The following is a 27,366-nucleotide window of genomic DNA, read 5'->3' on the forward strand; positions in this document are numbered from 1 at the left end:
ATTCTTTGAGGCTCTTGTGAATGGAGTGTTTCCATGCTCTCTTCCTCTGTGTGTTGTTGGTATATAGAAGAGCTCTTCATTTGTGCAGATTGGTTCTGTGTCCTGCCATATTGTTGACTTTTGCTTATGTCTTTTAGCAGTGGTGATTCCTTTCAGTTGTTCTGAAAGTATATTTTGGCTACACTCCTGTTCATACAGTTTTTGTATAACTAACATGCTTTCTTGGATATTTTGAATATTTTATTTCACTGATTTTGTCTTTCATTGCTGCTGTTAGGAAGTCTGTCAGACCTATAAATACAATCCCCCCCCCATTCTTTGAATTTCATTGTGATGTCCCCAGCTGTCTCTGGGAATCCTGCTTGGCTTTTGTGGTTCCTCACTCAGAAGATTGTCTCTCATCAGTTTTTGGAAAGTTTTAAAATCTTCTCATATTATTTTCTTCCTTTCTCATTGCACACACTTCTCTCTTTTGGTCTAGTCCTTTAGAATTCTAAGTAGAGTTGTTACTGTGCTGGTTTGTTTTTGACAACTTCATACAAACTAGAGCCACCTAGTAAGAGGGACCTAGATGGAGGAGATTACCTCCTTCTAATTGATGTGTGTCTGTGTGTGTGTGTGTGTGTGTGTACACATCCACCACACATGTGCAGAGGGCAGAGGACAGCTTGTGTGAGTCAGTTTTCTCTTTCCACAATGTGGGCGCTTAACCTGAGGTGGCAGTCTCTTTTACAGAGTCATCTTGCCAGCCCACTTTGCTGTTTAGTCACTGAGGTTATATTTTTTTAAAGTCCTGATTTTTTAAAGCTTACCTTTCAAAAAATAATCATATTATTTGTTTTATATTGAATCATTCTAATTTAGAAATTATATCTGTGTTTATTAATCATGATGTTTCAATTATTTTAGTATCTTAAACCTTTGATGAGGTGTGACATTTGGCAAGATCTGAGTTGACTCTTTCCAGAGGCATTTGTCCCTAAACCTACCACATGACTGAGGTCACAGGGTGTACCTAGGCTTGGTAAATACAAACATAAAGGAAGTGAAAAATTAATTCATTTAGAGTAATTTTTTTTAATTGAATCTCATGTTAAATTGATTCTCCATTTAGTGTGATTCCAACTTGAAAATAGTCTAGAAAAAAATGTGCTGAGTGCTTAATTTGGTAATATTTTATTAGAGGTGCACTTTCTACCTTAATAATAGTTTTAATATTTCTCTACATATTAAACACATTTTCAGATTTGTAAGTTTTAAATTCATTTTTATAATTAGTATGATTCTAACCATGAAATTTTGCTTATGTTGAAATGACTAAAACTCTGTTATGTCTAAGAATATGAGAGTGTGTTATACTTTGTTACCTTTGTGTTAAATATGAAAGCCTTTGACCAAGGTTGTGCTTCAACTCATAATATTTTGTTGTAATATGAACACTATTTAAAATAATTGTGAATAAAATGAAACTGCCTTATGATAGGTTAAATTTATATTTCTGAATGACCAAGTTATTTCTTGTAACTAGTTCAAAGAGTTAAGTATACTCAATATTATGAATAAAATATATCGTTTAAAGTCATATCTTGTACAAAGAATTACAAAGAACTAACTCTCTAACTTAAAGCATTGCTTCTCACCTTTGAGGAAACCAGGGAGGTAGGTGATGAGGGCGTGCTGTACTATTAGCTGCGTCTGTCAGGGTTGTATCACAGAACATCGTTCGACAAGTGACCTCCTCACTTTATCTTCTATGTTCTTATAAAAACTTTTGTGTTGGCTTTTAATGATTGGTATCTGAAAAACGTCAAAACATTGATTCTCGGTTGTAAGCTTCTTGTCATAGATTAATCAAGATTGAACATCTGTGGTACAGCATTTCTTTCCCTTTTTGTTTGTTGATTTAAAAAAAACCCTCTCCTGAAGGGCCCTTGGGACAGATGGCCCCTCACTGTTGATGGTTCGATTACCATGATCACCCACAGCTTCAGAAGAGTGCGAAGAAAAGAAATTGCTTTCTTTGTCAAGGTGTTTTCAATTCAATTCTCACCCATTAGCCCCGTTTGGTTAAGTTTGGAATTACTCTATCAGGTGATTGATGAGGGTTCCTATTTTATCATAATAGGTCTTGTTTAAAAGGGATAGAGGAAGCAAAATGATGTAACTAATATGTTATGTGGTGGCTTATATTTTCCTAAGGATCTTTAAAGTTCTATTTCCTTTGCCCAGTTGGATTTTACTAAATATCTAAGCAAAAAGAGCATCCTCAGTTTGAGTTGTGATACTAATTTTAGATCATTCTAGAAGAAACATTTAGAAAGGCTAGAATTAAACTTTGGTTTGTATGGTTGGAGTTTCAAAACCATCCAAAAATATTTTACAGAAGTAGATTGATTATCCATGTGACTTTTAGAATGAGGTCATCAGCAAGAGGACATTGAATTACACTTCATGTGACAATTGCTTATATACATTTTTAAGATAATGAAAACATTTTAAAATTGCTTTAAAATATGTATATTAGGTATGTAAAATGATGAATATAAGTGTGGTCTTTTTGCAAGTGGCTATATAAAACATACTAAAACAAGGCTTTCATTTCTCTTTAAATCATATATATATATTTAAACTTATATTATTAAATGATGAATTATATTAATGATAGTGTAATAGTGTTTGATTACTATTAGTGATTAATGTCCTTTTCTAGATTTCTTTACATTCGGGTACTGTTTATAGGAAGTCTGTGGAGTTTAGACTTTTTCTTTGCATGAACTATTTAATATTTGGTTTGCTGAAAATATCTTAGCCGAAATAAAATAATCCTACTGTGAATGTATTTTAAACCACGGCCTTGTGAGAGAGCAAAGAGCTGTGCTTTGTAGGCACAGCAGAGCAGTAGTAGAACACGTGCACTCCAATCCTGCCTGCAGTAGTGTCTAGTGTAGAGACAAAGGACACGGAACTCTAAGTCTCCATGCAGAAAAAGCCTGGTGAGGGAGGGCTCTCTTTCATTCAGAAAATTCGAAGGTTCTCTCTACAGAGTGTGAACTTTTTCTTGAAATTATGAATAAAGAATGCAAACAGAGGCCTTGGTTTTATGACCACAGTTATCCTCTCTGTTTATTTATCCTTTTGGTTATTCAAATGGAACTAACCATTTAAATTGCATGAAATAAATCATCATAAGAAAGCACAGCAGAAAGTATTTCCTCCGATAATTGAGAATGTGGGGTACAAAAAGATCCCTCTTGATAATCTAGATCAGTGGTTCTCAACCTGTGGGTCATGATCCCTTTGGCAGGAGCTGTTGAATGAACCTTTCACGGGGCACACCTAAGACCATTAGAACATATAGATATTTACATTACAATACAATTACAAAAACAGTAGCAAAATTACAGTTATGAAGTAGGAATGAAAATAATTTCAAGGTTGGGGGTCACTACACCATGAAGACTGATTAAAGGGTTGCAACATTAGTTCGAGAAACACTGATCTAGATAGTGGAATCCTTGCACATTTACATATACATTAGGGATAGAGGGAATGTTAGCATATGTGTATATTTGTATAAGACTGTAGTCCTCCATGGTTGCTGCTAAAATGATATAGCCTCAAATGCCATGAAACAATTCAGTTTTGATGTGATTCTTTTCACTGGGACCTGAAAATAGAATTATGATGTTAGTATTTATTATCATGAAAAGCTTCTGGTAGTGTTGTGATTGGTGGTAATTTTCCTAGCTTTGTGAAGACACACGTGTATCTGCACATAATAAAGGGCATTCTAGGGGCTAGAGAGACAGCTCTGAGACTAAGAGCCCCTGCTGCACAATCAGAAGTGTTGGAGTTTGGATTTCAGCACATACATAACAAGCCGCAAACACCAATAACCCAACTCTGCAGGATCTTCTGGCCTTTGTGTGTGTGTGCTTGTTTGTGTACACTCATAGACACATCATATACACACATAAATAAATAAATCTTTAAAAAATAAGGGGGATTCTGAATTACTGACACAGCTTAGAATATTTATAGCTAACAAATATTAAGTTCCTTAATGCTAGCCTTTGTGAGATGGATGTGGTCTGTATTAGTTCTTCAGGTTTGGTCCTTATAGGATGAGCAGGGTCAGTAACACATGGAGTTTGTTAGACCCACTTATGCTAGATTAGAGGTTTTATGTGTAAGATCCAGCAATCTGGGTTGTAATCAGAGCTTTCATGACACTTCTGTTGCACACTGATATTGAGAGAAGATATTGAGAGAACTGCTCACCAGTCCTTTGAAAAGTTAATAAAATTTTGTATTAATGATATATTTTGAAATATGAATTTTAATTGTCATTGTAGTTGTGTGTAAGTGGAGTTTTCCTGTCTCAACTGCCTGCTCCCAAATAATCACTCAGAGGCTTAATATAAATTATAAATGCTTGTCCAATAGCTCAGGCTTATTACTAACTAGCTCTTACATTTAAATTAACCATATTCCTTGTTTATGCTCTGCCATGTGGTGGTACCTTTATTAGCATGGTACGTTCATCTTTTGCTCCCTCTGCGCCTGGCTGGTGTCTCCTCTGACTCTGCCCTTCCTCATCCCTCATTCTCAGTTTGACTTTCCTGCCTAATTTTATCCTGCTCAGTTATTGGCCAGTCATCTTGTTTATTAAATCAATCACAGTGGCATATATTCACACAGCATACAGAAGTATTATTCCACAGCAGTTATGCCTGTTTACTGGACACCTGTGAATCTTCATGGAAGTATTTAATGTGTTATGTTCAGGCCTTGATAATTGGCATGTTAATCACCTCTCATGTGCTAACTTTAAAATAATTTGTACAAACATCTGACTATGTGTTTTATTAAGATTGAATATTCTCTAATTTCATTTTTCAGAAATCAATTTCTTTTTTCAAATATTGGTTATGTTCTTAAAATATGTGATATTATATAATTCAGAATGCTTTTTTGAGTGGGTGTGTGGTGTGACTCACAATTCTGTATTACTAGATTGTCAGAATGGGTGATATCTCTTTATCAGTGCTGTAAAGATATGTTTTGCTGTGGTGCATGCTGGGAAAATGCAGAGTATTGATGGTTCTGATCTCTGGCTTCAACAAGATCCTAAGTAACTGTGTAGGATGATTTCTTAAATCCTTTGCCATCAGGTTGGATATAAAATTACAATTATGAATTTGAAACACTTTGGCAGATATGACTGAATTTATAATTTTAACCTTGGTTATCTAATGATATGCTTTTAAATATGTTTTACGTGCACAAGAAGGATATTTATGTGACACACGTAGGTAGGCAGATGAGGCTGTTCTTCAGTTTAACCAGAGTGGGGGAAGATAGATTGAGCTGGTAGATTTCAGCACCCTCTCTGAGGGGACAGAAGGCATCATCATGTTAGCAGAGAGTCAGCATTCCCACCAGCCATCTCGTTAGTCCACATTTGCTTCCATTTATTTGTTTTACTTCTCAGTCATACAGTTTCCAGATATTCATTGGTCACCTTTTAAAATGCATTTGTTATTTTGGTAATAACATATAACATGGATGGATTTTACTGAAAAAGTTCACTTTTTTTTTTTTTTTTTTTTGGTTTTTCGAAACAGGGTTTCTCTGTGTAGCTTTGCGCCTTTCCTGGAACTCACTTGGTAGCCCAGGCTGGCCTCACAGAGATCCGCCTGCCTCTGCCTCCCGAGTGCTGGGATTAAAGGCATGTGCCACCACCACCCGGCTAAAAGTTCAATTTTTTAAGTTAGAATGTAATAACTAATTGTAGTTATTACTACTCACATATTTAAGTTCCCTTTTCATCAGTTGTGGCTGACAGAAACCTAAATGTTGACTGAATTATCAGATGTCTTTTCCACTTTGGTTCTTGGACCATAATGGGAATCCTACTTTGTTGGCTTTCAGTGCCAGATTTGAACCGCTGTCTAACCTGAATACTTAGTATTACCTGAACAATGGATTCATGCCTCCTTGTTTAGTTTGCTTCAGAGTGCTTCCTATAGTATGCGAGTTGGGGGAGGAAGCAGCAGTTCTTATACAGCCCTCCGTACCATGTCCTCAGAATTACTGGGAGCTGTGCTTCCTGCTTCCCTTTCCGGTAACAGCAGAAAACGCCTTCCTCCTGTTTAAGCCCCAGGCATAGTCCTGATCAGGACCCCACTCCTCCTGCCTTCCTAGGGACCTTGGTGCCTTCTTTGCTGGCTTTCCACTAGGTCATTGGTTCCTGTCAGCATGCTCAGATGCATACTGTTATCAAAGACAAGGGCGTCTAGCTGAACATCCTGTCTCTGCTCTCAGCTTGTACAGCTTGCTTAGTTCCCTTTCTTGGACACAAACCTCTTGCCCAGTGCTTACTTACCCCATGTTCCGTTTGCCCCTTTCCTCTGCCCTTCGTTCTTCCTATGGCTTTGCACCTTTCGATGTGGCTGTCCTTCTGCAGCCATCCCTTCGCCATGACTTGCAGCACTCGCGAGTTTTTACTTTCTTCATTCATCTCTGAGGCTGCGCCACTTCCCGTGATGCCCAAGCATGGCAGCAGTGCCGTCCTCCTGCCCGCTATTCTTCCTCCTTGGGTGCTGCCACTCTCTTGCCAGTCCAGCCTCATCCCTGCCCGCTCTCTCCCTAAGTTATATGCTTGATATGTTAAATTTTGCTTACTTTTATAAAGGATACCCTGTTTCTTTTTGTTCTTCGAGACATCATGCATATTCTTTCTCCAGCTTGGAATGTTTTCTGCTGCCCAAATCATCTGTTGGTGATGATTAGATCCCTTTGATCTAATAAAATGTCAGTATGCAGGACCTCTTTCCTAGTTAGTGGTCCTGTTGCTATGTAACACCATGATCAAAAGCAAGTTGGGGAGGGAAGGGTTTATTTGCCTTACACTTCCACACCATAGTCCATCATGAAGAAGGTCAGGGCAGGAACTCAAACAGGGCAGGAACCTGGAGGCAGGAGCAAATGCAGAGGCCATGAAGGGGGTGCTTTTTATTGATTTGTTCCTCTTGGGTTGCTCAGCCTCCTTTATAAAACCCAGTATCACCGGCCTAGGGGTGGCCCCACCCACAATGGGCTGGGCTCTCCCTTACCAATCACTAATTACGAAAATATTTACAGACTTGATGTGATTTTTTAGAGGCATTTTCTTAATTTAGATTCATAACACACACACACATTTTCCTTCCTTCCTTCCTTCCTTCCTTCCTTCCTTCCTTCCTTCCTTCCTTCCTTCCTTCCTTCCTTCCTTCCTTCCTTCCTTCCTTCCTCCCTCCCTCCCTCCCTCCCTCCCTCCCTCCCTCCCTCCCTCCCTCCCTCTCTCTCTCTCTTTCTTTCTTTTTTGAGATAGGGTCTCTCTGTCCTGGAACTCACTATGTAGACTAGACTGGCCTTGAACTCACAGAACTCCACCTGCCTCTGCTTCCTAAGTGCTGGGATTAAAGGCGTGCACTACCATGCCCTGCCTATATATATATATATATATATATATATATATATATTTTCTTGGTTTAATGCTTCTCTTTTCTGTAAATGGTAGGGATCCTGTTTTAACTTCATTAATGGTATTTCCATAGGTGGAAAAGTTTAAAAAAAAATTACATTTTCAAAAAAGTTACTCATTTTTATTTAATAATTTCTATTCATTTATTTTCAAAAGACATTCCTTTGTTAGCAACAGTTCTTGAATTTACCAAGTGAAGGAATCTTTGAGTTGAGTTGAGTTGCCCTGTAGTAACCTTGCTTAAAAGAATGCTTTGCATAAAACCTAGACAGTCTTTGACATTCTGCCCTTGAATGCTATGGAGAATAAGAAGGCAAGGGCCTTGTTCAGTTTTGCATGAAACAGGTGGAGCTTAGATGGGCCACAAAAATATTTATTTTGGGGAAATATTCCAGGATAAGTTCTCTTTCGCTCTCAGCCAAGGAAGCTCCAGTCTTAGCCAGCTGTCTGATGAGGCTCAGAGCGTCTCACGCTGTGACTGATGTTTCCTTGTCTGTTCACATTCTGTAATGTAGGTGAGTCAAGCTTGGACAAAGCTGTCATCACAGATTTTGAGAACTGGCCCAGCAGTTAAGTGCACTGGCTGCTCTTGCAGAGGACCCCTCTTGGTTCCCAGCACTCACCTGGTGGCTCACAACTGTCTGTGATTCCAGGTTCAGGGGAGTCACTGCTCTCTTCTCACGCTCTAGAGCACCAGGCACATATTTGGTGCAAGTGCACACTTGCAGGCAGAACACTTATACACATAAATAAAAATGAATATGTCTTAAAAAACAAATCCGTACTCAAACAAGATTCAAAGGTTACACATTCTGTTTTTCCCAAGGTGTATAGTATCTGAACTATACTGTTTTTCTAGATGCATAATAATAAAGAAACTATATATTTAATTCATCTTTAAATTCCCCAGAACCAAAGAGATTTTAGTCATTTATGGAAATTAGGATTTTTTTTATCTTGTGATTTTTTTTTATAGTTTAGTATAATCCACATTAGTATCTTTAGTTATTTTTAATTTTTGTTTCTTATTAAGGGCTAGAAAATATGAAATATCAAATTACAGGCTTATTCTTATTTTAAAGAAACATAATTTAAAAACATTTATGCTCATACCAAACAGTAATTTATTGCTGTCTATAAGATTACTGATTTACAAAACTTGGTGTACTTATGACGTAATTATGTGAGAAAGAAGTAACATGTTCTTCCTGTCAGCAACAGTGTGTCTGGGAGGATACGGAGTCTCCCTGGACTCTGACTGGGGGTGGGGGGCGAGAAGAGCGTCCCTGTCACCGCTCTGCAGCCCCGCCAGCAGTTCCCATCCCTTGTCCCCAAGAGCAGCATCAGATCGGCCCTGACGGATCAGATTGAGGATCTGGATAATCCTCAGGGAAGAGAAAATTCAGGCTTTGTTCGAAGTGACAAAATCGGATTATTTTTCTCAGGGCTTTTGTTCCTTTGCAGTACTCTGAAAGGTTGCTACAAATATGTAGTTGAAATAGAACCACATAAGCAGTAACTAAGTTAATCCACTTCAAAACGTGGGTGCACATGATTCTAATGCAGTTTTGCATGCTGCTGAAGGATGAGATTTATTTAATGAAAATAAATAGGATATTTTCCACTAGATGTTTAATCCAATAAACCCTTCATATAGTCATTTGTTTTCCCTCTGTGAAAATATAGTATATAGAAAAAAATGAGTGAATGAGCAAGGTGTTGAGTGAAAAGGGAGGCAGCCAAAGCATCCTTGGCTGTATGGAGCCAGAAGTAAACAAACGGTAAGGGGAACACGACTTAGGCCGAGTAACCTGCTCCTATTCTGAAATAGCAACTGACGCTAAAGTTGTGATTGACGAAAAGGGATAGTTAATATCTGCCTCGAAGCCCATCCCCTGCGTGTGACTAGCCTGCCTCTGTGTGATGATTTATTTTTATCACTGGTAATTTACTGTCATACTTTGTTCGTGAAGATTCTCCCGAGTACTTTTGTTTCATGAGCTCCAGTTTTGATCAAAGTACCACATGAACCTGTACAATTTGGGATGTAATTATCTATAGGATCTGCAAGATAAGCCTGCCTGAGGATTTCCAGTTGATCGTTGATGTTTTTTACATTAATTTCTGAAATGTAAACATTTGTTTTATATGGATGAAGACAAACCATCTGATGTTGCCCTTCATAAATTTCTAATGTGTTGTTTTTTTTTTTGCAAGATATTCTACATGGCTTATTTATGTGGAGAACTTTAATTCCTTAATTATTATTAAGTTAAAATTTTTGTAGAAGGCAAGCTTTGTTTGTAAGTAAAACAGAAAAATCCTGTTTGAACTACTCATGGAAGTGCTAGATTAGCCAGCTCATGCTTAAAATGCTGATGGCTGTCTACTGGATTTTGGAATTAATGTTTCAGAAATCTCGCACCCTGACTTTGATTTTAAAAATGTACTGCAAAGTGGTGGTAGTTGTGCAATTGGCTGTAGTTGCTCACTGACTGGATACAGAGTGGAGTCTCTGGTCCCAGAGACCTTTACTTGGGGTGGAGTTTAGACTGACCCCATCCTGTATGTTAGCTCCATTATGGGGTTTCAGCAGCTCTTTATCAGAAATGCTATTAACCCACCATTAATTACTCTTTAAAAACTCATTTGAAATATTCAGTTTTGTTTTTGGCAGAATTAAGTACATGGCCAAAATATTTACTAGTACTAATTAAAGCCAATAACGCCATCTTTTACCACATTTAAAAAAGAAGGTTGAGAAATGTGGAAATAAACAACTTGTATAAATATTTATAAAGTTGTTGATTTTTTTATACTCTATCTAGAAATTAATACAAATAAAAGTCACATTTATTTCTTGAAATAGATTGCAAAATCAAATTTATTTTTAAAAAGCTGTATTAAATTTATGCAGTAGCTTACCGACTACTCAAAAATTACTTTAGAGTTAAATTTGAGCATTTAAAACTGATATAAAGCAAAAATGATTATTGACATCATATATTCTTAATTGGAATTTAAAATGAAATTTTAAGGCAATATGCTTTGGTTTAGCCTCTGAGGCTGTGTTTGGTTATTAGTATTACTACTTTTATATTTTCATTTTCAAGCCAATACTAGTGTTTTTATAAGTAGTTAAATTGAAAATGTATTGTAGAATGTTAGACTCCAAAGCATGCAGAGAGTTTGCTAGAGGGAATGATTTTTAGTAGCTTAAGTTATGAATTTTATTTGTCTCTGTTGCTAAGATTATTTAAATATAAATGTCAAAATATTTAATTTTATAAAATACAGAGAAATTAACCTTATAATTAATTGTGTTAAAAATATCAAAATTGATCATTTTAAGAATATTAGCATCTTCCTATGCTTCTTTTAATAATATATGTCAATTGTTTGCAGGTCCTGTGGTACTGTGGAAATTCCCAGAGGACTTTGGAGACCAGGTTGGGAACATAATTTAAAAAGATTTTAAGTTGGTATATTACATTATTACTGTTTACTGCTGATATTGTGTATGAATAGCAGCAATTATTTTTCTCGATAAACTGTGAGAAAGAAAATTGTGGAGACTATATGTTTTTAAGGGACCAGGTAGGTGAGTTAAGGCTTGCTTATAGTGAGAATCATCGCAGCTGTGAGCTTATGGTCTCAACGTAGTTACACTTTCATGTATGGGATTTCCATTTCGGGACAATAAAAAACTCCTAGTCATAAAATCTTGATAATATTAATTTTTTACATAATGGCTGTACTCATTATTTCTGTATAGTTAGAAATAAATATAACTGCTATAAATAAGTGATCAGTAATTCTCGAATCACATTTAGAAGTTGAATTGGGAATATTTCCTTATTTCTAAATAATTTTTATCACTTTATTTTCTTAGAAAGCTAAGACATGGAAACTGCAGGATGAATTTCTTGATTGGCATTTTATTGTCTTCTGTAGTTCCTTAAATATTTACTATGACCAAAAATGAACTAGTTTGGTGTGAGTTCATAGGAAAATATTTTAGAATTTATGTTATGGGAATATCATTTTGGGGTTGAATTGTAATTTACACTAATTTGCTTTGATGAAATTCCCTGGATACCTAATAAATAAATTCTATCTTTTGCCTAAGAAGAAGTGAGATAATAATAGTCTTCTCACTGTTAAAATGATAACTTTGCCAGCTCATATTTTTGGTTTCAGGTGTGATTCCTACAATCTGCAAAAAGTAAATCTCATAAAAGTATATCTTTACAAGTATTCATTCAGAAATAGTATGCATGAATTTGAGTATTGTGAAAGGATAATTTATTTTTATTTTTTATGGTTTTTCGAGGCAGGGTTTCTCTGTGTAGTTTTGGTGCTTGTCCTGGATCTCACTCTGTAGACCAGGCTGGCCTCAAACTCATAGAGATGCGCCTGCCTCTGCCTCCCGAGTGCTGGGATTAAAGGTGTGTGCCACCACGCCCGGCCTGAAAGGATAATTTTCTAGACGAGAATGTCACATTGAAAGCTGGAAAATTAGAAGGTAACTTGAATGAGCCAACTAGATGGGCGTGTTAGGTACTGATTATGTCTATTGCCCTTGACCATGACTTCAAAGAAAAAGAGGCTATTCATTCTTAGGTTGCTGTTAGCCTTTAGTGAATGATGGATTAATACGTACCGTAAATATCCTTAAGTAAGTCTCTCCAGTAAAGGGGTGACTTTGATGTAAGAAGCTAAGCTGAGTGTGTTCCTAGTCCTGTAATGATTTTGGACTCATTTTACCAGTCTGAAATGCTTGTTTCTTTATCTTCTCAGCTGTCTTTTGTCCACTGATCTACAAGCAACCCCTAGTCCCCTTTCAAGTGTTATTACATTATTTTTATTTCTCCCTTTAAAACTGTTCCTTAGAATTTTTGGGGCCCTAGGGAGGCCTAACTCTGGGCCACCATATGAAGATATGTACTTGTCAGTCCACCTGAATAGACTTTAGTGTGATCACCTGTTGCTGGTCTTCTTGGCTAATACCATGCTGTTTGTGAGTTGTGCCAGTCAGCGTTCCTGCATTTAGTCTAAACCAGAAGCAATTCACTGTGTAAGTGACAGTGAACTCCCATAAATCCCAGGAATCCAGTGCACTTCAGTCTTCACAGTCTTCCTTGGTTTTGTTTTTCTGAGTACAGGGTCTCACTGTGTGGCCCTGACTGGCTTGGAACTTGCTTTGTAGACCAGGCTGGCCTTGAACTCACACAGATCACTCTCCCTCTGCCTCCAGAGTGCTGAGACTAAAGGCGTGTGCCACCCACAGAGCATCCTCACAGTCTTTTAAAATTTTTATTAGCATTTATTAATTGTACAACATGCTGTTTCTTTATGACATTTCATAATATGTATAGTACACTTGGATCATCTTCAAGAGTTCCCTGCTATCTTGCTCCCTCTCCCACTTTCCCTGGCTCTACCTTCAAGCCACGCCCTCCTACTTTCATATATTATTTCTGTTTTCTTTAACTACTATTGCTACTATATACATGCATATAAATATGAAAATATGAACCTGCCAAGTCAATTTAGTGTTGCTCATATCTGTACTTTTACCGCTGACCACTTGGGACTGGATAACATATCAGGGCTCACCCCCGGGGAGATTGATTTTCTCTCTTAGCAGTCATTAACTGCCTGTAACTCTTAATCTAGTCGTGAGACTTTATGAGACTTCTCTCATCCACATGGGCATGTTGCCTTTATTGTCATGGACCAGGTCTTATTTAGGCTGCTACATTGCTGAGATTGCACTTTAATCTTAAACGCCAGCTTGAAAATTATTTCTTGTACTTTCTTGAACTTCTACAGCAACCTGCCTGTAATTTCATAGCTTCTTTTATATATCTGAAGGATCACCCTCCCTTCCTCTTTCCCTTCCTCTCATTTTTTTTCTAGTTTCCATAGACCACTGTGGCTGTCATATAATAAAGTGAGAATAAATGTTTGTTTAGTTGAGTGAGTGACATGTTAAATAAAGAAAGTTGAATAAACTCGTGATATGTTATCTTGACCACAGTGGGAAAAACAGGGAACTAATGTTCTCGGAAGTACAGTCTGAGAGCTCTGTGGAAGCTTCAGTTTAGACAGAGTTCAAGGGCCGTGCCAAATGTGATGGAGTTTCATTAAAGCATGAATGAAAGACGTGGCCTGGTGAGAAGTTTGCGGCTCGAAATTTAGAGCGCTTGCTCATCACTGACTTGTGATGATTTCCTGACCATGGTTCCTCCTCCTCCCTTTCATTTCCCTAGATAAAAGTGCACTTAGAAGCTGTTAGAAAAGGCCACGTGCCACAGTTACAGTCATCACGTTAGTGACGTGCCGTTCATTAGCCAATCATGTAGGAAGTGGAGAGTTTAAATTATGATTTTCAGTGTGTCATAGTAAAGGACATATTTTCACGTGTGCGTTTTAGCTGTATCCTTTTGGGGCTTTCTTATGTGGGGGCTGCCAGCTAGCTGCCTGGCAGTCAGATCCGGCACTTCACACAGCCTTTTATGTTCAACCAAGTGTAGCTGTCACACTGGGCGGTGTAGAAGGAATGCTTCTTACACACGTGACCACTTATAGTTTTATACATTCATTCATTTTTCTCTCCCTGTTTGACTTAAAAGGGATTTGGATAATGCAAAGATTTTCACGATTTAAAACTGAGCAGTATTGATATCTGGGTATTTTGTAATTTTGTTTAGTATGTTACTTGTGAAGTCAAATTATTTAGCAATAACTTATTGATTCTAGTATTAACAAAAGAATTATAAGCAGTTATAGACTATTAAGAAATTAATTTTTAAAACTTTTTTGGGCTTAGTACAGTCACAAACTGATTTTTGATGTGAAAGGAAATTTTTGTCATTACTCTTATGAGGATGTATGTGCATACATGTGCATATGTTTGTACAAACCCATTTCTGTGACAAATTGATTAATTTTTAAGACTATTAGGTTTTGTAAAGAGAAGAGGTTAGTATGAAAATTATATTTAGATGCTTACTCTGTTTCATCTTCCAAACATTTTGTAACTATCTTAGTAACCTTGAAATGAATTCTCTCTTGTCATTATGCGTTTGGTAGGAACATACAGGGTTATGTTCCTCCTGTGTTGCTGTGTATCCAGAGGAGAATCAGATTGTCAACTACTGTTATAAAGATGGGGTTTATTTCCTTTGCAGGTACAATGTTGGAAAATTTAATATGAATCATGACCACACTCTTAATTTACTGTAAGCCTGTTTTGTATTTTGAATTGTTGAAATTAAAATTTTCGTTGCCAACAGTAGGAAACTAATTAGGTAAAATAGTGATATTTTCTAAACTTTGTTTAATGGACTAGGTATTTGTTGGCCATGGAACTAATGTGCTTTCACAAATTTGCAGTGAAAAACTATTTAAGAAACATTTGACAATGTATTTGAATATACAGCGTATATAACATTAATGTTGTATTTGAAGCCCTGTAAAAATGACATAACTGCTCAGCCGAAGGATGGAAAGTTTTACTGTAGTGAGCTTCTAGAATTAGGATATTTTTATTTATTCTTACATCAGTGAACTTATTCTATTCCAACTCTCCAAATGATGTAGTCCGGCTAGAGGGCCTGATCCCGCTCTGCAGCCTCCAGCAGTAAAGTCGTCTGTGATGCTGCTGAAATAAATACAGGTTTTTACAGAAACTTTTTTATAGGGAAAATTAAAGTTGGGCTCTAGTTCTACAGAGTGTTTGAGAGGAGCAGAGTGGACAAAGGACTTTTCCACAGTGACATAATCTAGTCTGATGCATCAAAAGCAGCTCTCCTGAACAGACTGAGCAGTGGAGTCTTGGGTGGAGGGTTTGTTGCTCTGGCAGGTCAGAACTCCACATGTAAGTTTATTTTCACTTTAAAAAAAGAAGTTGAAGTTGGTTGACTATAAAGCAAAGGATGGAAACTTATCTAGCTGTTACTTGATGGAAAGAATGCCTCTTAAAATTGCCATAGAGCTGTTGGTTCACACGGACTATGCGATGTTGAATCAGGCTTGCTCACATCTGCATGCTGCTTTAAAAGTGAGTCTTAAAAAATTCTTTCGGTTTAAGTTGAAGGGGGCCTGCGATGAGCAGAATGAGTACTCCCTAACTGATTTTCCCCTTCTGTATTTGGTGAGTGTTCGCTCCTTTCTCAACACATCCTTAGTAGATAACTTTTTAAAAGAAGTATTGTTGGTTGCTCCTCAGTATTTAAAGTTTTTGCCTGAAATACAGTTCTGGAGAACAAGTGGTATGAAGACACTTCACTATTAAAAAATTTAATTTAAAAAATGTTCTATAGCAGCTAAAAATCCTGAACTTGGTCACCATATGGTACTGGCTAGCCTCTGCCTACCCGCTCTTTTGTTATCGTGTTATTGTTGTCCGGCTTAAAGACAGTTGTAAGCCATAGTTGGGGTGTGGGGTTAGTCCACCCTGGGGAGAGGAGGAGGAAACTGCAGTGTGGATTATGGAAATATGGATTGATCTAAAAAGAAACCTCTTTTTAAAGAAAGGGGCTCACTCAAAGAAAAGCTCAGAGAAACCAATGAAAAGATGATGGAATATGATGTAAAAATGATCACTTGAAATCTTTCTTTCATTCCCAGCTGCTGTATTTTGGAGAAAAGAAATTCATTTGTATATTAAGGGAGAACTAAAAGAGCCAGATGAATAGCAATATTTATTATGTATATTTTCATGTTGATTCAGATTAGTTATGTGCATTTTAATAGATTTTACATATGCTAGACATTTTAAATCTTGAAAAATATAATGTTAGGACGTTCAGTATAAATACTTTAAGGAGAACACTAATTTTGGTCCTTTTTATATATTTGCAAAAATCAGCTTCCTGGTTTTTACATATTTTCTTTAATGGATTGTACTAGGGAATATTTTATTTAAAGTATAAATTATTTTCTGTTTCCTTTAAACAGTTATCCAAATATTATACAATTTGATGTTTCTTCCATTGTATTTTAGCCATAATGATTATAGCTTATTTTGATTTGTACTGATTGATAACATACCTTTTTGCCTAGTATAAAACAATAATGAAGTGTAGCAGTCATTTTTGCAAAACATAGACATAGGGATTCATGCAGCTTTAGTTAGTTTTTCATACACTTCTGCACAAAGAGAATCAAGCTTGTGAAGTCTGAAACTCAGTACTAGTGGAGAGTTAGCATTCAGTGTAGAAAGGAGGCATCTGGGAAGAAGACCACAGCTCCAAGGCCAGAGTTTCTAGTTTGGCTATGCTAGGTATTTTAGTGTGGGTATCTTCCAAGTAGTTAGGAGGGTCTACCTGTGTGCTTCAGGCAAGGTGGTGTTACAGAATTCACTAGTGCAAGTGAATCTGGGAGGTAAGGTTTAAGGACAAGGGTATCTGCTTAGAGATGTCTGCTTCTATAGACCCCCTGCTATTTCTGTGACTCCATAATGAGAAAGTTAGTTTGATAACCTTATGTGCTATGGCTCTTTCTAGCTGTTTTGTTCTGTAAGAGATAGGTTATATATATAACTTCCTCTTTTACATGTTTATAGACTCCTGCTGGCCATTTAGGACCATTTAATGGTTTGTGTTATAAATTGCAAGAATTTAAAAAGCTCCTTTTTTTTTTAATTCATGGAGTTAACTCAAGGGAATAAAAAACTTTGACTAGATTATTGATCAGCTAGGAAATAAGGGAGAAAAATCATGTCATCCAGCCCTGAGTTTTAAGATTTAGGGCATGGAAGAAGTAACAAGAACCTAAAGCACAGGGCTGGTTTAAAGAACTGTCAGAAAGTTGGTGTTTAATGTGTAAACCTGGTGTTGAGGATGCACAGGTAATTAAGCCAGACGATGAAAACTTTGTGCCCATGCTTCCTGCTCTTGGTGTATAAGAAAGAAGTAAATAATGAGAAAGGGCATTTAAGTAAGGTATTTCCACATGCTCATCTATGTGCTAGGAAGGTACCTTAAGGCGAGGACTTGAGACATGGTGATTTCCTTGAAGGCCACTCTATTTGTTCGAGCTGCACTAAGGACCATCGAATAGATAAGGTAAAGGGTGTATCTGCAGTTTTCTCTAGCATCTTTGTTGTATAGAAATAAGTACTTGAGATCCACCCATTGTATGGCAATTCCACGTATTGTGAGCCATGAGCAAAATGCATAGTAGGTCTCTGGAACTTAATCAGCTCATAACCTGAACATCATACTATCTCTGGTGAGCACCATTCTACTTTCTGTTTTGGTGAATTTTGCTATTTCATATACTTCATTTATTTTTCTGAAAGATGTTTATTTCACTTAGCATGATTGTCCTCAAAGTTAATCTATGATCTTACATATGGCAGGAAAAACTTAGAATAAGAATTATAATATTGAGTGAGGTGAAGTCTCCAGTACTGACCAGGTCTAGGAACAACATAGATAGATACTGGGAAGGACCACAGTGGGCTGGAGCCATCATTCACAATCTGACCCATGAAGATGGGACCAGCCTATATGTGTCAACCCATAGCATTCACTAACATACTCCTGAAGAATCACCAAAGAATCCTGAAGGATTCCCAGTGTCTGTGACACAATCTCACAAGGGAATGTCCAGCTATGTGACAGATATCTGTAAGCCCCAGAAAGGAATCCCTGAAGATTAGAGTCAGGAATTGGCATGCAAGCTGGACCGTGTTAGTACTCTATGCCCTTATCCAGCCCTCTCTTCACTTTTGACTTTTATTTACTACCCAATTAGAGAGAGTCTCATGTATGTATACAGTGACAATGAAGTACAAACAATATGTAATTCCTCTCTCCAACCTCTCTCATCCTCTGTAGCATGCCCCACTCTAACTCCATGTTTTTTTGTTTTGTTTTGTTTTTGGCTAGCTCACTAAGTTGCGTTGAGCTGCCATTTGTGCATGTGCGTGAGGCCATCCACTGGAGCGTGGGAAACCTACTGGTCAGTGATCACATCCTCCTTCCTCCAGCAACTGTCTATTGCCAGTAGCTTCTCAGTAAGGCATGGGGCCCGGGGTAGTCACAGCTGCTGTGAATTCATGAGATGATGGCGTGTCATGTCCAGAAGATAGCATTTCATAGCATTTCTTCCCATCCTCTGGCTCTTACATTCTTTCTGCCTCCTTTTCCACAATGTTCGCTGAGCTTTGGTCTGTGTGTGTGTGTGTGTGTGTGTGTGTGTGTGTGTGTGTGTGTGTGTACAGCTGTCCTATTTAGGCCTGAGCACTCAGTCACATGCTCAGAGCTTTGGTGTGTGTGTGTGTGTGTGTGTGTGTGTGTGTGTGTGTGTGTGTGTGTATGTGTGTGTGTGTGTGTGTGTGTGTGTGTGTGTGTGTGTGTGTGTACAGCTGTCCCATTTAGGGCTGAGCACTCAGTCTCATGCTCAGAACTTTGATCATTAACTTCTGTCTACTACAAAAAGAAGCTCTTTAGAAAAGGTTGAGAACAACCCTACTCTGTGAATATAAATATTTAGAAGTCAATTGCAATAGTAGCTTCTACTCTTGGGCCTCTGACCTTTCCAGCCATAAGCTATTTTTGATGAGGATTATAGTACCAGCCATGAAATTCCCTCCTGTGGAACAAGCCTCATATCTATCTCAGAAAGCAGTTGGTTACCCTATAACACTAGTAGTTTTGTATCAGTGAATGCATCTTACCAGGCAGGTGAGTATTCCACCATGCAGGTCCGGTCCTTGGTAAGACCTTGGATGTGTTTTCTCTTCCAGCAGGGTACATAGCACTTTCTGGCATTCTGAAAGCAGGAAACAGACAGGTTCCTGGTCTGCTTAAGTTTGATTTCTGTATGTCGTGCAGCTGAAGTGTGGTGTCTTTAACAGCAGGACCTTTCCATGTAGTTATGGTGGGTAACCAAAGGCAATGGCCAAAAACAGTGGTGTTCTGGAGGCTTTTGGGGACTCCCTGACCAAAAACTAGGAAAGTATCCCATGCCTGGCCCTGTGACTTTTGTTTAATAGCCCATGTCTCAGTGTTTTATTTGTACAGAGCGATATCCACAGCGACTATTGTTCACTCATGCAAGGTAATTAACTTTGAACCCCCTTTGTTAGAAGTTGTATTTTGCAGCAGCTAACTTATTTTCATAGGTTTTTGTTTTATGTCCTTAGTTTTGGTTGACACACCCACTGTCTCTTCCTCTTGCCCATTCCCATGTAATCTTTTAGCTCACCTCTTTTATTTCATACACTTTACCACCTCTCCAGTTATTTTTTAACTAGTCCTTTCACTCTACTTTTAGCCCAAACTGCCACATGTCCAAGACCTCTCCCCTTCACGTTCCTCCTGCATTTTCTCTCCTCCAAGGACTCTTGAGGCCCGACTGTATGTAATTTCTGAGATCAGAAGAGCGAGGTCAGGGTAGTTTGGCCATAGACTGTACCTTTCTCTGTCAACACAATCCTAATGGCTAGTCTAACTCTGATTTTTTTCCTTTTGCTTCCTACTCATCCAGAGTAACTAATATATTTTTGCATGTTGCATTATTATCAGTGTACCTTTATTTCGTAAATGATTAGCATTAAGTGTGATTAATTTGTGGTTATGTCTGTGTTTCCATTGATAGTGATTGTTTTTGAAGGCAGTATTCTCTCATGATAGTGCTCACATCCCAACTAGTGTAGCAGAACCAAATGACACCTCAGTCTTACAACCTAGACTCCCTTGAACATTGCCAACATTTCCATTAAATAAGGGTGATTAAAAGCAATTTATCCAGTGGCATAACTCTCAGTGCAAATAACAGAAGAAATGTGAAAACTCTAGGCAATACAGCCCTTCCAAAAATTGCCAATCCCACAGTAATGGCCTCTAATGAGAATGTCAGATGAAATCTCAGGCAAATAATTCAGAAGAAATCAAAGAGAGTGCATGAATCTTGGACCATAACACACACACACACACACACACACACACACACACACACACACACACCTCACAGAAATCAGAGAAGATACAAAAAATGAATTCTATTCAGTAATGAAGAGGTGAATGAAACACGGAAGTCAGTACAGGATATGAAAATAGAAATGTGGAAGAAAAACCAAACGGAAAAACTAGAAATCAGCAAGTGAGCACAGAACATTAAAATGTGAAGTCGAAGTGGAGGAATTGTAGCATTCAGATAACAACAAAACATAAATTAAGTATGAACTGACTACATTTGATATGTGTCACTATGGAAAGAACAAGTCTAGGAGTTAGGAGCATAGAAAAAGAAATAATTAATGCTAAATAGAGAGAAAGCATTTGAGTAAAATCATAGCAGAATGTTTCCCAAATATAGGTACAAGGGACATTTAAAAACAACAAATACACAAAACTGGTAAACAACCGCCCACATTTTATTGTATTTAAAACACTAAGTACACAGAACAAAGAGAGTATATTGAGAGCTTCAAGGACAACTCAGTCATGTGCCAGCAGAAAATCTGAAACCCAAGAAATCTTGGAATGATGGATTCCAAATTCTAAAAGAAGCTGCTAACCAAGACTACCCCATCCCCCAAACCCTGTCTGTTACACTCGAAGAATTAATTTTCCATGATAATAACAAACTGAATTCATGAGTACTAAGGTGAATCTTCAGAAAATACTCGAAGCACTCCTTCAGACTGAAGAGATGAGTACACTCCGAGGGTAGAGGAAGACTGAAGCATGCTGGAACAGCAGTTAAGCTAACGAGGAAGAGAAAAGCACAGAACACTATAAAGTCAATAGTTTGTCAGACAGTGATATATACCTTTTAATAACCAAACATTAACAGTCTCTACTCCACATTGAAAGGCACAAACTAGCAGATTGGTTGAGAAGACAGGATCTCTCTTTCTGTTGTCTCCAAGAAATGTGTGTCGTTATCAAAGACAGAGGCTGCCTTGGCATGAAAATGTGGCAAAGCTTATTCCCAGACTCTCAGTGGAAGAAGCATGCAAGTAGGTAGAAATGATTGTTTGCTGACAAAACACTTCTAGCCTAAACAGTCAGATGGCATTATTATGGGAGCACTTCATCAAGAGGACATCAGATATTTCTTTTTATTTTAAAAAAATTCTTTATATTTTGTGAACTTCATATTTGAGCCACTGTCTTTATTTTATTATTTTATTTTATTTTATTTTATTTTACAATACAATTCAGTTCTACATATCAGCCATGGATTCCCTTGTTCTCCCCCCTCCCGCCCCTCTCCCCTTCCCCTCAGCCAACCCCCAATTCTCACCTCCTCCAGGGCAAAGCTTCCCCCGAGGATTGAGATCAACCTGGTAGACTCAGTCCAGGCAGGTCCAGTCCCCTCCTTCCAGGCCGAGCCAAGCGACCCTGCATAAGCCCCAGGATCCAAACAGCCAACTCATGCAATGAGCACAGGACCTGGTCTCACTGCCTGGATGCCTCCCAAACAGATCAAGCCAATCAACTGTCTCACCCATTCAGAGGGCCTGATCCAGTTGGGGGCCCCTCAGCCTTTGGTTCATAGTTCATGTGTTTCTATTCGTTTGGCTATTTGTCCATATGCTTTATCCAACCTTGGTTTCAACAATTCTCGCTTATATAAACCCTCCTCTTTCTCACTAATTAGACTCCCGGAGCTCCACCCGAGGCCTAGCCATGGATCTCTGCATCCAGATCCCTCAGTCATTGGATGGGGTTTCTAGCACGACAATTAGGGTGTTTGGTCATCCCATCACCAGAGTAGGTCACTTTGGTCTGTCTCTCGGCCATTGCCAGCAATCTATTGTGGGGGTATCTTTGTGGATTTCTGTGGGCCTCTCTAGCTTTGCTTCTACCTATTCTCATGTGGTCTTCATTTACCATGGTCTCCTATTCCTTGTTCTCCCTCTCTGTTCTTGATCCAGCTGGGATCTCCTGTTCCCCCAAGCTCTCTTTCCCTCGACCCTTCATTACCCCCACTCATGTCCAGGCTGTTCATGTAGATCTCATCCATTTCTCCGTCATTGGGCAATCCCCGTGTCTTTCTTGGGGTCTTGTTTTCCATGTAGCCTCCCTGGTCAAACAAACAAACAAACAAACAAACAAACAAACAAACAAACACTCTTGGGCATATACCCAAGGAATGCTCAATCATACCACAAGAGCACTTGCTCAGCTATGTTCATATCAGCATTGTTTGTAATAGCCAAAACCTGGAAACAACCTAGATGCCCTTCAACTGAAGAATGGATAAATAAAATGTGGTACATATATACAATGGAATACTACTCAGCAGAGAAAAACAATGACATCATGAGGTTTGCAGGCAAATGGATGGATCTAGAAAATATCATCCTGAGTGAGGTAACCCAGACTCAGAAAGACAAACATGGTATGTACTCACTCATAGGTGGATACTGGATGTGGAACAAGGATGACTGGACTGCTACTCACATCACCAGAGTCACTGTCTTTAAATCATTCTCCACCTTCTTCTTTCTCCACCCCTTCCTCCAACTACCTCACAAAGTCATGGCTTCTTTTTCTCTAATATTGTTACAGATATTAATATAAATTTGTAAATACAGTCTGCTGAGTCTATTTAGTATGGATCATATGTTTTATTTTTAGGGCTGATCACTTGATATTGGACAAATTTGAGGGCTTATCTGTGGGGAAGAGTGATTCTTCCCCTCTCAGAAGTTATGCCTTGCGCATTGCTCTTCACCTAGGGGCAGGGCCTTGTGGGGTTTCCCTCATTTGTGTTTGCATGTCCCCTGGTGTTACCATTTTCAGGGCTAGTTTAGGCAACCATTTTGTTGGGATTTTATGGGTTCAGCTTTCCGGTTGTATATAGGAAACAGGTCCTCTGGCTCTTAGAATTGTTTTATCCTCTCTTCTGTGCTGTTCCCTGAGCCTTACGTGTAGAGAATGTGTTGTAGATGTATCATTTGGAGCTGGGCCCCCATAGTTAGTTGTTCCTGCATTTTGGCCAGTTGTGGCTTTCTATAATAACTTGAGATTCTTCTCCCCCATTTTGCCTGTAATTTGAAGTTTAGACATTTTATGATGTCTCTCAGTTTCTGCATGTTCCTTTCCTGTGCTTAAAAATTTTCATATTCTTTGCTTATGTGGTCAAATTCCTCTACTTTATTTCCAAGTCTTGATACTATTTCTTCTACTTGATCCATTCTACTTGCAGGGTTTTCCCTGAGTTTCCCAATTGGGGTATTGATATTTTTTTCAATTCTATCTTTATTTCTGGTTGAGTTCTCTTCAATACTTCTATCTCTACTGAACTCAGTTTTCAAGTCCTGGATTGTCCTTATCTTATTTAACCACATGCCTGTGTTTTCTTGCTCAATCGTTCACATGCTCAGTGTTGACTTTGGACTAGAGAAATGGGAGTGTGCATCCATGCCATCCTCACACTCTCTGGCATAGCTCAGATAGCACAGCTTTCACAGCAGCCTGAGCAGATCCAGCTGTTTGCACCAGCATCATGCTTTCTCTCTTGACACTGAATTGGAATCACTCCTTTCCTCCACTCCAGAGTCAGCACTTCTGTGTGAGGATTTACCTACCACTTCTCCATCCCTGGTCTGAAATCAATGGAAAACTGAACAAGACAAGGGCGCAGTTAGTTTTCCTTCTTTATGCACTACAGTGCTTGAAGTCTTAGCAAGAGTAAGAAGACAGAGAAGGAAATAAAAGGGATAAAAGTATGAAAGGAAGAAGGCAAAGTGTCCTTATATGCAAGTGATTAGCTTCTACATCAGACACCAAAGAGACTACACCAGGAAATACTGATAAACACTTTCAGCAAAGTAGCAGGACAGAAATAAAGAAAAATCAATTGCCTCCTGCATACCAATAACAAACATGCTAAGGAAGAGCCCAGGGGCATGTTCCTTTCACAGTGGTTATGCCAGAGAGATAAAATACCTCATGATATACCTACCCATGAAGTGAAAGGCATATAATTAAAACTTTAAAAATACTAGCTGGACTTGATGACACTTGCCTTTAATCCCAGAACTCTGGAGACAGTGACAGATGGAGTTCAATGCCAGCCTGATCAATGTAGTGAGACCTTGTCTTAAAACAAAAACAACACCACACCACCCCAGCAGCAGCAGCAACAACAAAAACCAATAAAAACATTTAAAACATCTGAGAAAAAAAATTGAAGATGATACTAGAAGATGGAAAGACCTTTCGTGCTCTTGGCTTGGAAAAGAGCAATATGGTGAAAATAGATATCTCAACAGAAGTAATCTACAGATTCAATGCAAACCTCATTTTTCACAGAAATAAAACAAATCTTAAATTTATGGGGAAGCACAGAAGACCCCCCAGTAGCCAAAACAACCTTAGGAGAACTGTAGTGCTGGACAGGCCTCAGTCACACCACAGAGCCATGCCACACAGCAGTAGCACGGTCACAAAACACACAGACCCGTGGGACTCAGTAGAGGGCTCCAGTGTCGATGCTCACATCTGCAGCTGCCTCATTTTACAGTGATGCCAGAAACACCCAACGGTTGAAAGGCAGCCTCTTCAGTGAGTGGCACTGGGAACCTTGATATTCACACAAGAGTGAAACTCAAGTTCCCTCCTTGAGTCTGTCCAAAACGAAATCCACATGGATCAAAGATATTAGTATAGGGCCTAAAACTCTGAAATGATTGGGGAAAAGGAAAACTGTTTTAAGTTGTAGGTATAAGCCAGGACATTCTGAAAAGAACTGCAGTTGATCTGGAGTCAAGGGCAGCTGTCGATAAATGGGACCTCATAAAATTAGCATCAGCATATATAGAAAACAACTAAACAGTAAGAGGACAACTCAGTCTGTAACTTGGCTAATGAACTAAGCAGAGTTCACAAGAGACACAAATGGCTAGTAAATACACGAGAATGTTCAACTTTACTGGAATCAGTACAAATCAGAACTCCACTGTAATTCCATCTCATCCAAGTCAGAACGGTACTCAATAAGGAAACAAATGACAACATGTTTTGGTGAGGGTGTGGGGCTGTGGACAGAAGGGAAGCGTTTACACTCTGTTCCTGGGAATGTAATGTCCATGGTCACTAAGGAAGTCAGCATGGAGACTTTTCAAAAACATTAAAAATAAATCCATCGTATAAAGGCTGGGTATTTACCCAGAGGACTCCAAGGTCACATATCACAGAAACAGTGTGCATGAAATATTACTGCAGCAATATGCATAGTAGCTAAGTTATGGAACCAGCCTAGGTGTTCATCAACAGAGCACTGGATAAAGTAAACATGGTATAGATACACAATGGACTTTTTGTCAGCCATTCGGAAGAATAAGAATGTCCAATTCAGGCTAATAGATTAGACTGGAGCTAAGTGAATATATTAAATGAATAAAGCCAATCTCAGAAAGATAGTTGCATTTTTTTTTCAATTATGGTTCCCAGGTTTTCTAAGACTTATGTAATATGTGTACTTATGTTATCACAAAATGAAACTGTAGGAGAACAAAGTGGACTGATGGGAGGGGGAGGGGGAGAATGAGATCTGGCAATGGGGTGGCCAAGTTCAAGATACACAATATCTACTTGTATGAGAAGTTTAAAGATAATAACCCCAAACATTACAGGTATTTTATAATAGAACCTTTGACAAAAATCTCCAGATCCTCATTTGTTTTACATATACTTTCACACTTTTAAAAAGCTTCTCTTTTAAATGCATGGGAGGTAATGAATTATACCTTTTATTGCCTGGTACAGACAGCACCCATCTCCTTTTGTGAGTAAGCGTGTTTTGGGTTGTGTATTAGATCAATGTGAAGTGACAGGAGGCAGAGGTGTCACTGTGTATGAGTGACAGGCACACAGAATCTCTTCTCATTTGCTTTCTGTTGCTGTGATAAACACCATGAGTAAAAGCAACTTGTGGAGGAAAGGCTCGATTTTTATCTTAATCTTATAGTCCATCATGATGGGAAGTCAGGGCAGAAACTCAAGCAGCAGCCTGGAGGCAGACACTGAAGCAGAAACCATTCGGGAGTGCTGTTCACTGTGCTTTGCTTGGCTTGGGCTCGCTCTTTTATATAGCATAGCCCAGGCCCACCTATGGGCCGGCAGGCGGGGCAGGGGTGGCACTACCTACAGTAGACTCATTTTTCCCATGTCAATCACTAATGGAGAAAACACCCTACGGACTTGCCTACAAGCCAGGCTTATTCAGGCATTTTCTCAATTCCTGTTCCCTTTTCCAGATGGCCCCAGCTTTGTCAAGTTGACAGAATCTTACCAGCACGTCTTTCTAAAATCATTCTGCACAGCGCTCCTCACTGGCTGCATCTGCTTCATGGACGTTCTGAAATCTTCTAATGATAAAACTTTGTTTTGAATTTTTGATAGTGAAGTTAATTAGCTTAACTGTCTAAACAATATTAATATGAAAACACACAGAATTAGTGTGTCTTCTCTGACTTGAGAAGGGGTAAAAATGATTTTAATTTCTAATTTAAAAAAAAAAACAGAAAAATGTGAAAACCAAGAGGAAAAATATCATATGGGCTCAGTTATCCTACTTATTTTATTTTTCTCTCTTAAGTTTTCAATAGACTCCATAAGTTTAAAGCACTTTTTACAAGAGCTGATGTGTAGACATGCTCTCAGGCTCTCTGTCATTTCCTATAGCCTCTCTGGTGGTAAGGTGTGTCCTGATTGCATCACTGGATACTGCCTGCCTGTCTTCCCTTTGAAGATGGAATGTGGAATGTGGCCGTCAGTTTTCCTGGCAGTTCTCTGAGATGCACTGCTACATCTTAGGGGACATTGTGGGGCTCGAGCTCAGTTCTGTTACCCAAACTG

General features: G+C 38.5%; 1 protein-coding gene across 4 annotated transcripts in view; it reads left to right on the forward strand.

Moving 5' to 3' along the window:
• Window positions 1-27,366, forward strand: part of Dennd1b (DENN domain containing 1B) — a 218,205-nt gene that overhangs the window by 37,780 nt on the left and 153,059 nt on the right. For all 4 annotated transcript variants that reach the window (XM_076547525.1, XM_076547526.1, XM_076547527.1 and 1 more), the window contains one exon: window positions 10,934-10,977. In XM_076547525.1, the coding sequence (XP_076403640.1) occupies window positions 10,934-10,977 (44 nt within the window). The remainder of the gene's footprint in view (window positions 1-10,933; window positions 10,978-27,366) is intronic.

This window comes from Peromyscus maniculatus, chromosome 11 (assembly GCF_049852395.1).
Source record: "Peromyscus maniculatus bairdii isolate BWxNUB_F1_BW_parent chromosome 11, HU_Pman_BW_mat_3.1, whole genome shotgun sequence".
In the NCBI taxonomy this organism is placed as follows: Eukaryota; Metazoa; Chordata; class Mammalia; order Rodentia; family Cricetidae; genus Peromyscus; species Peromyscus maniculatus.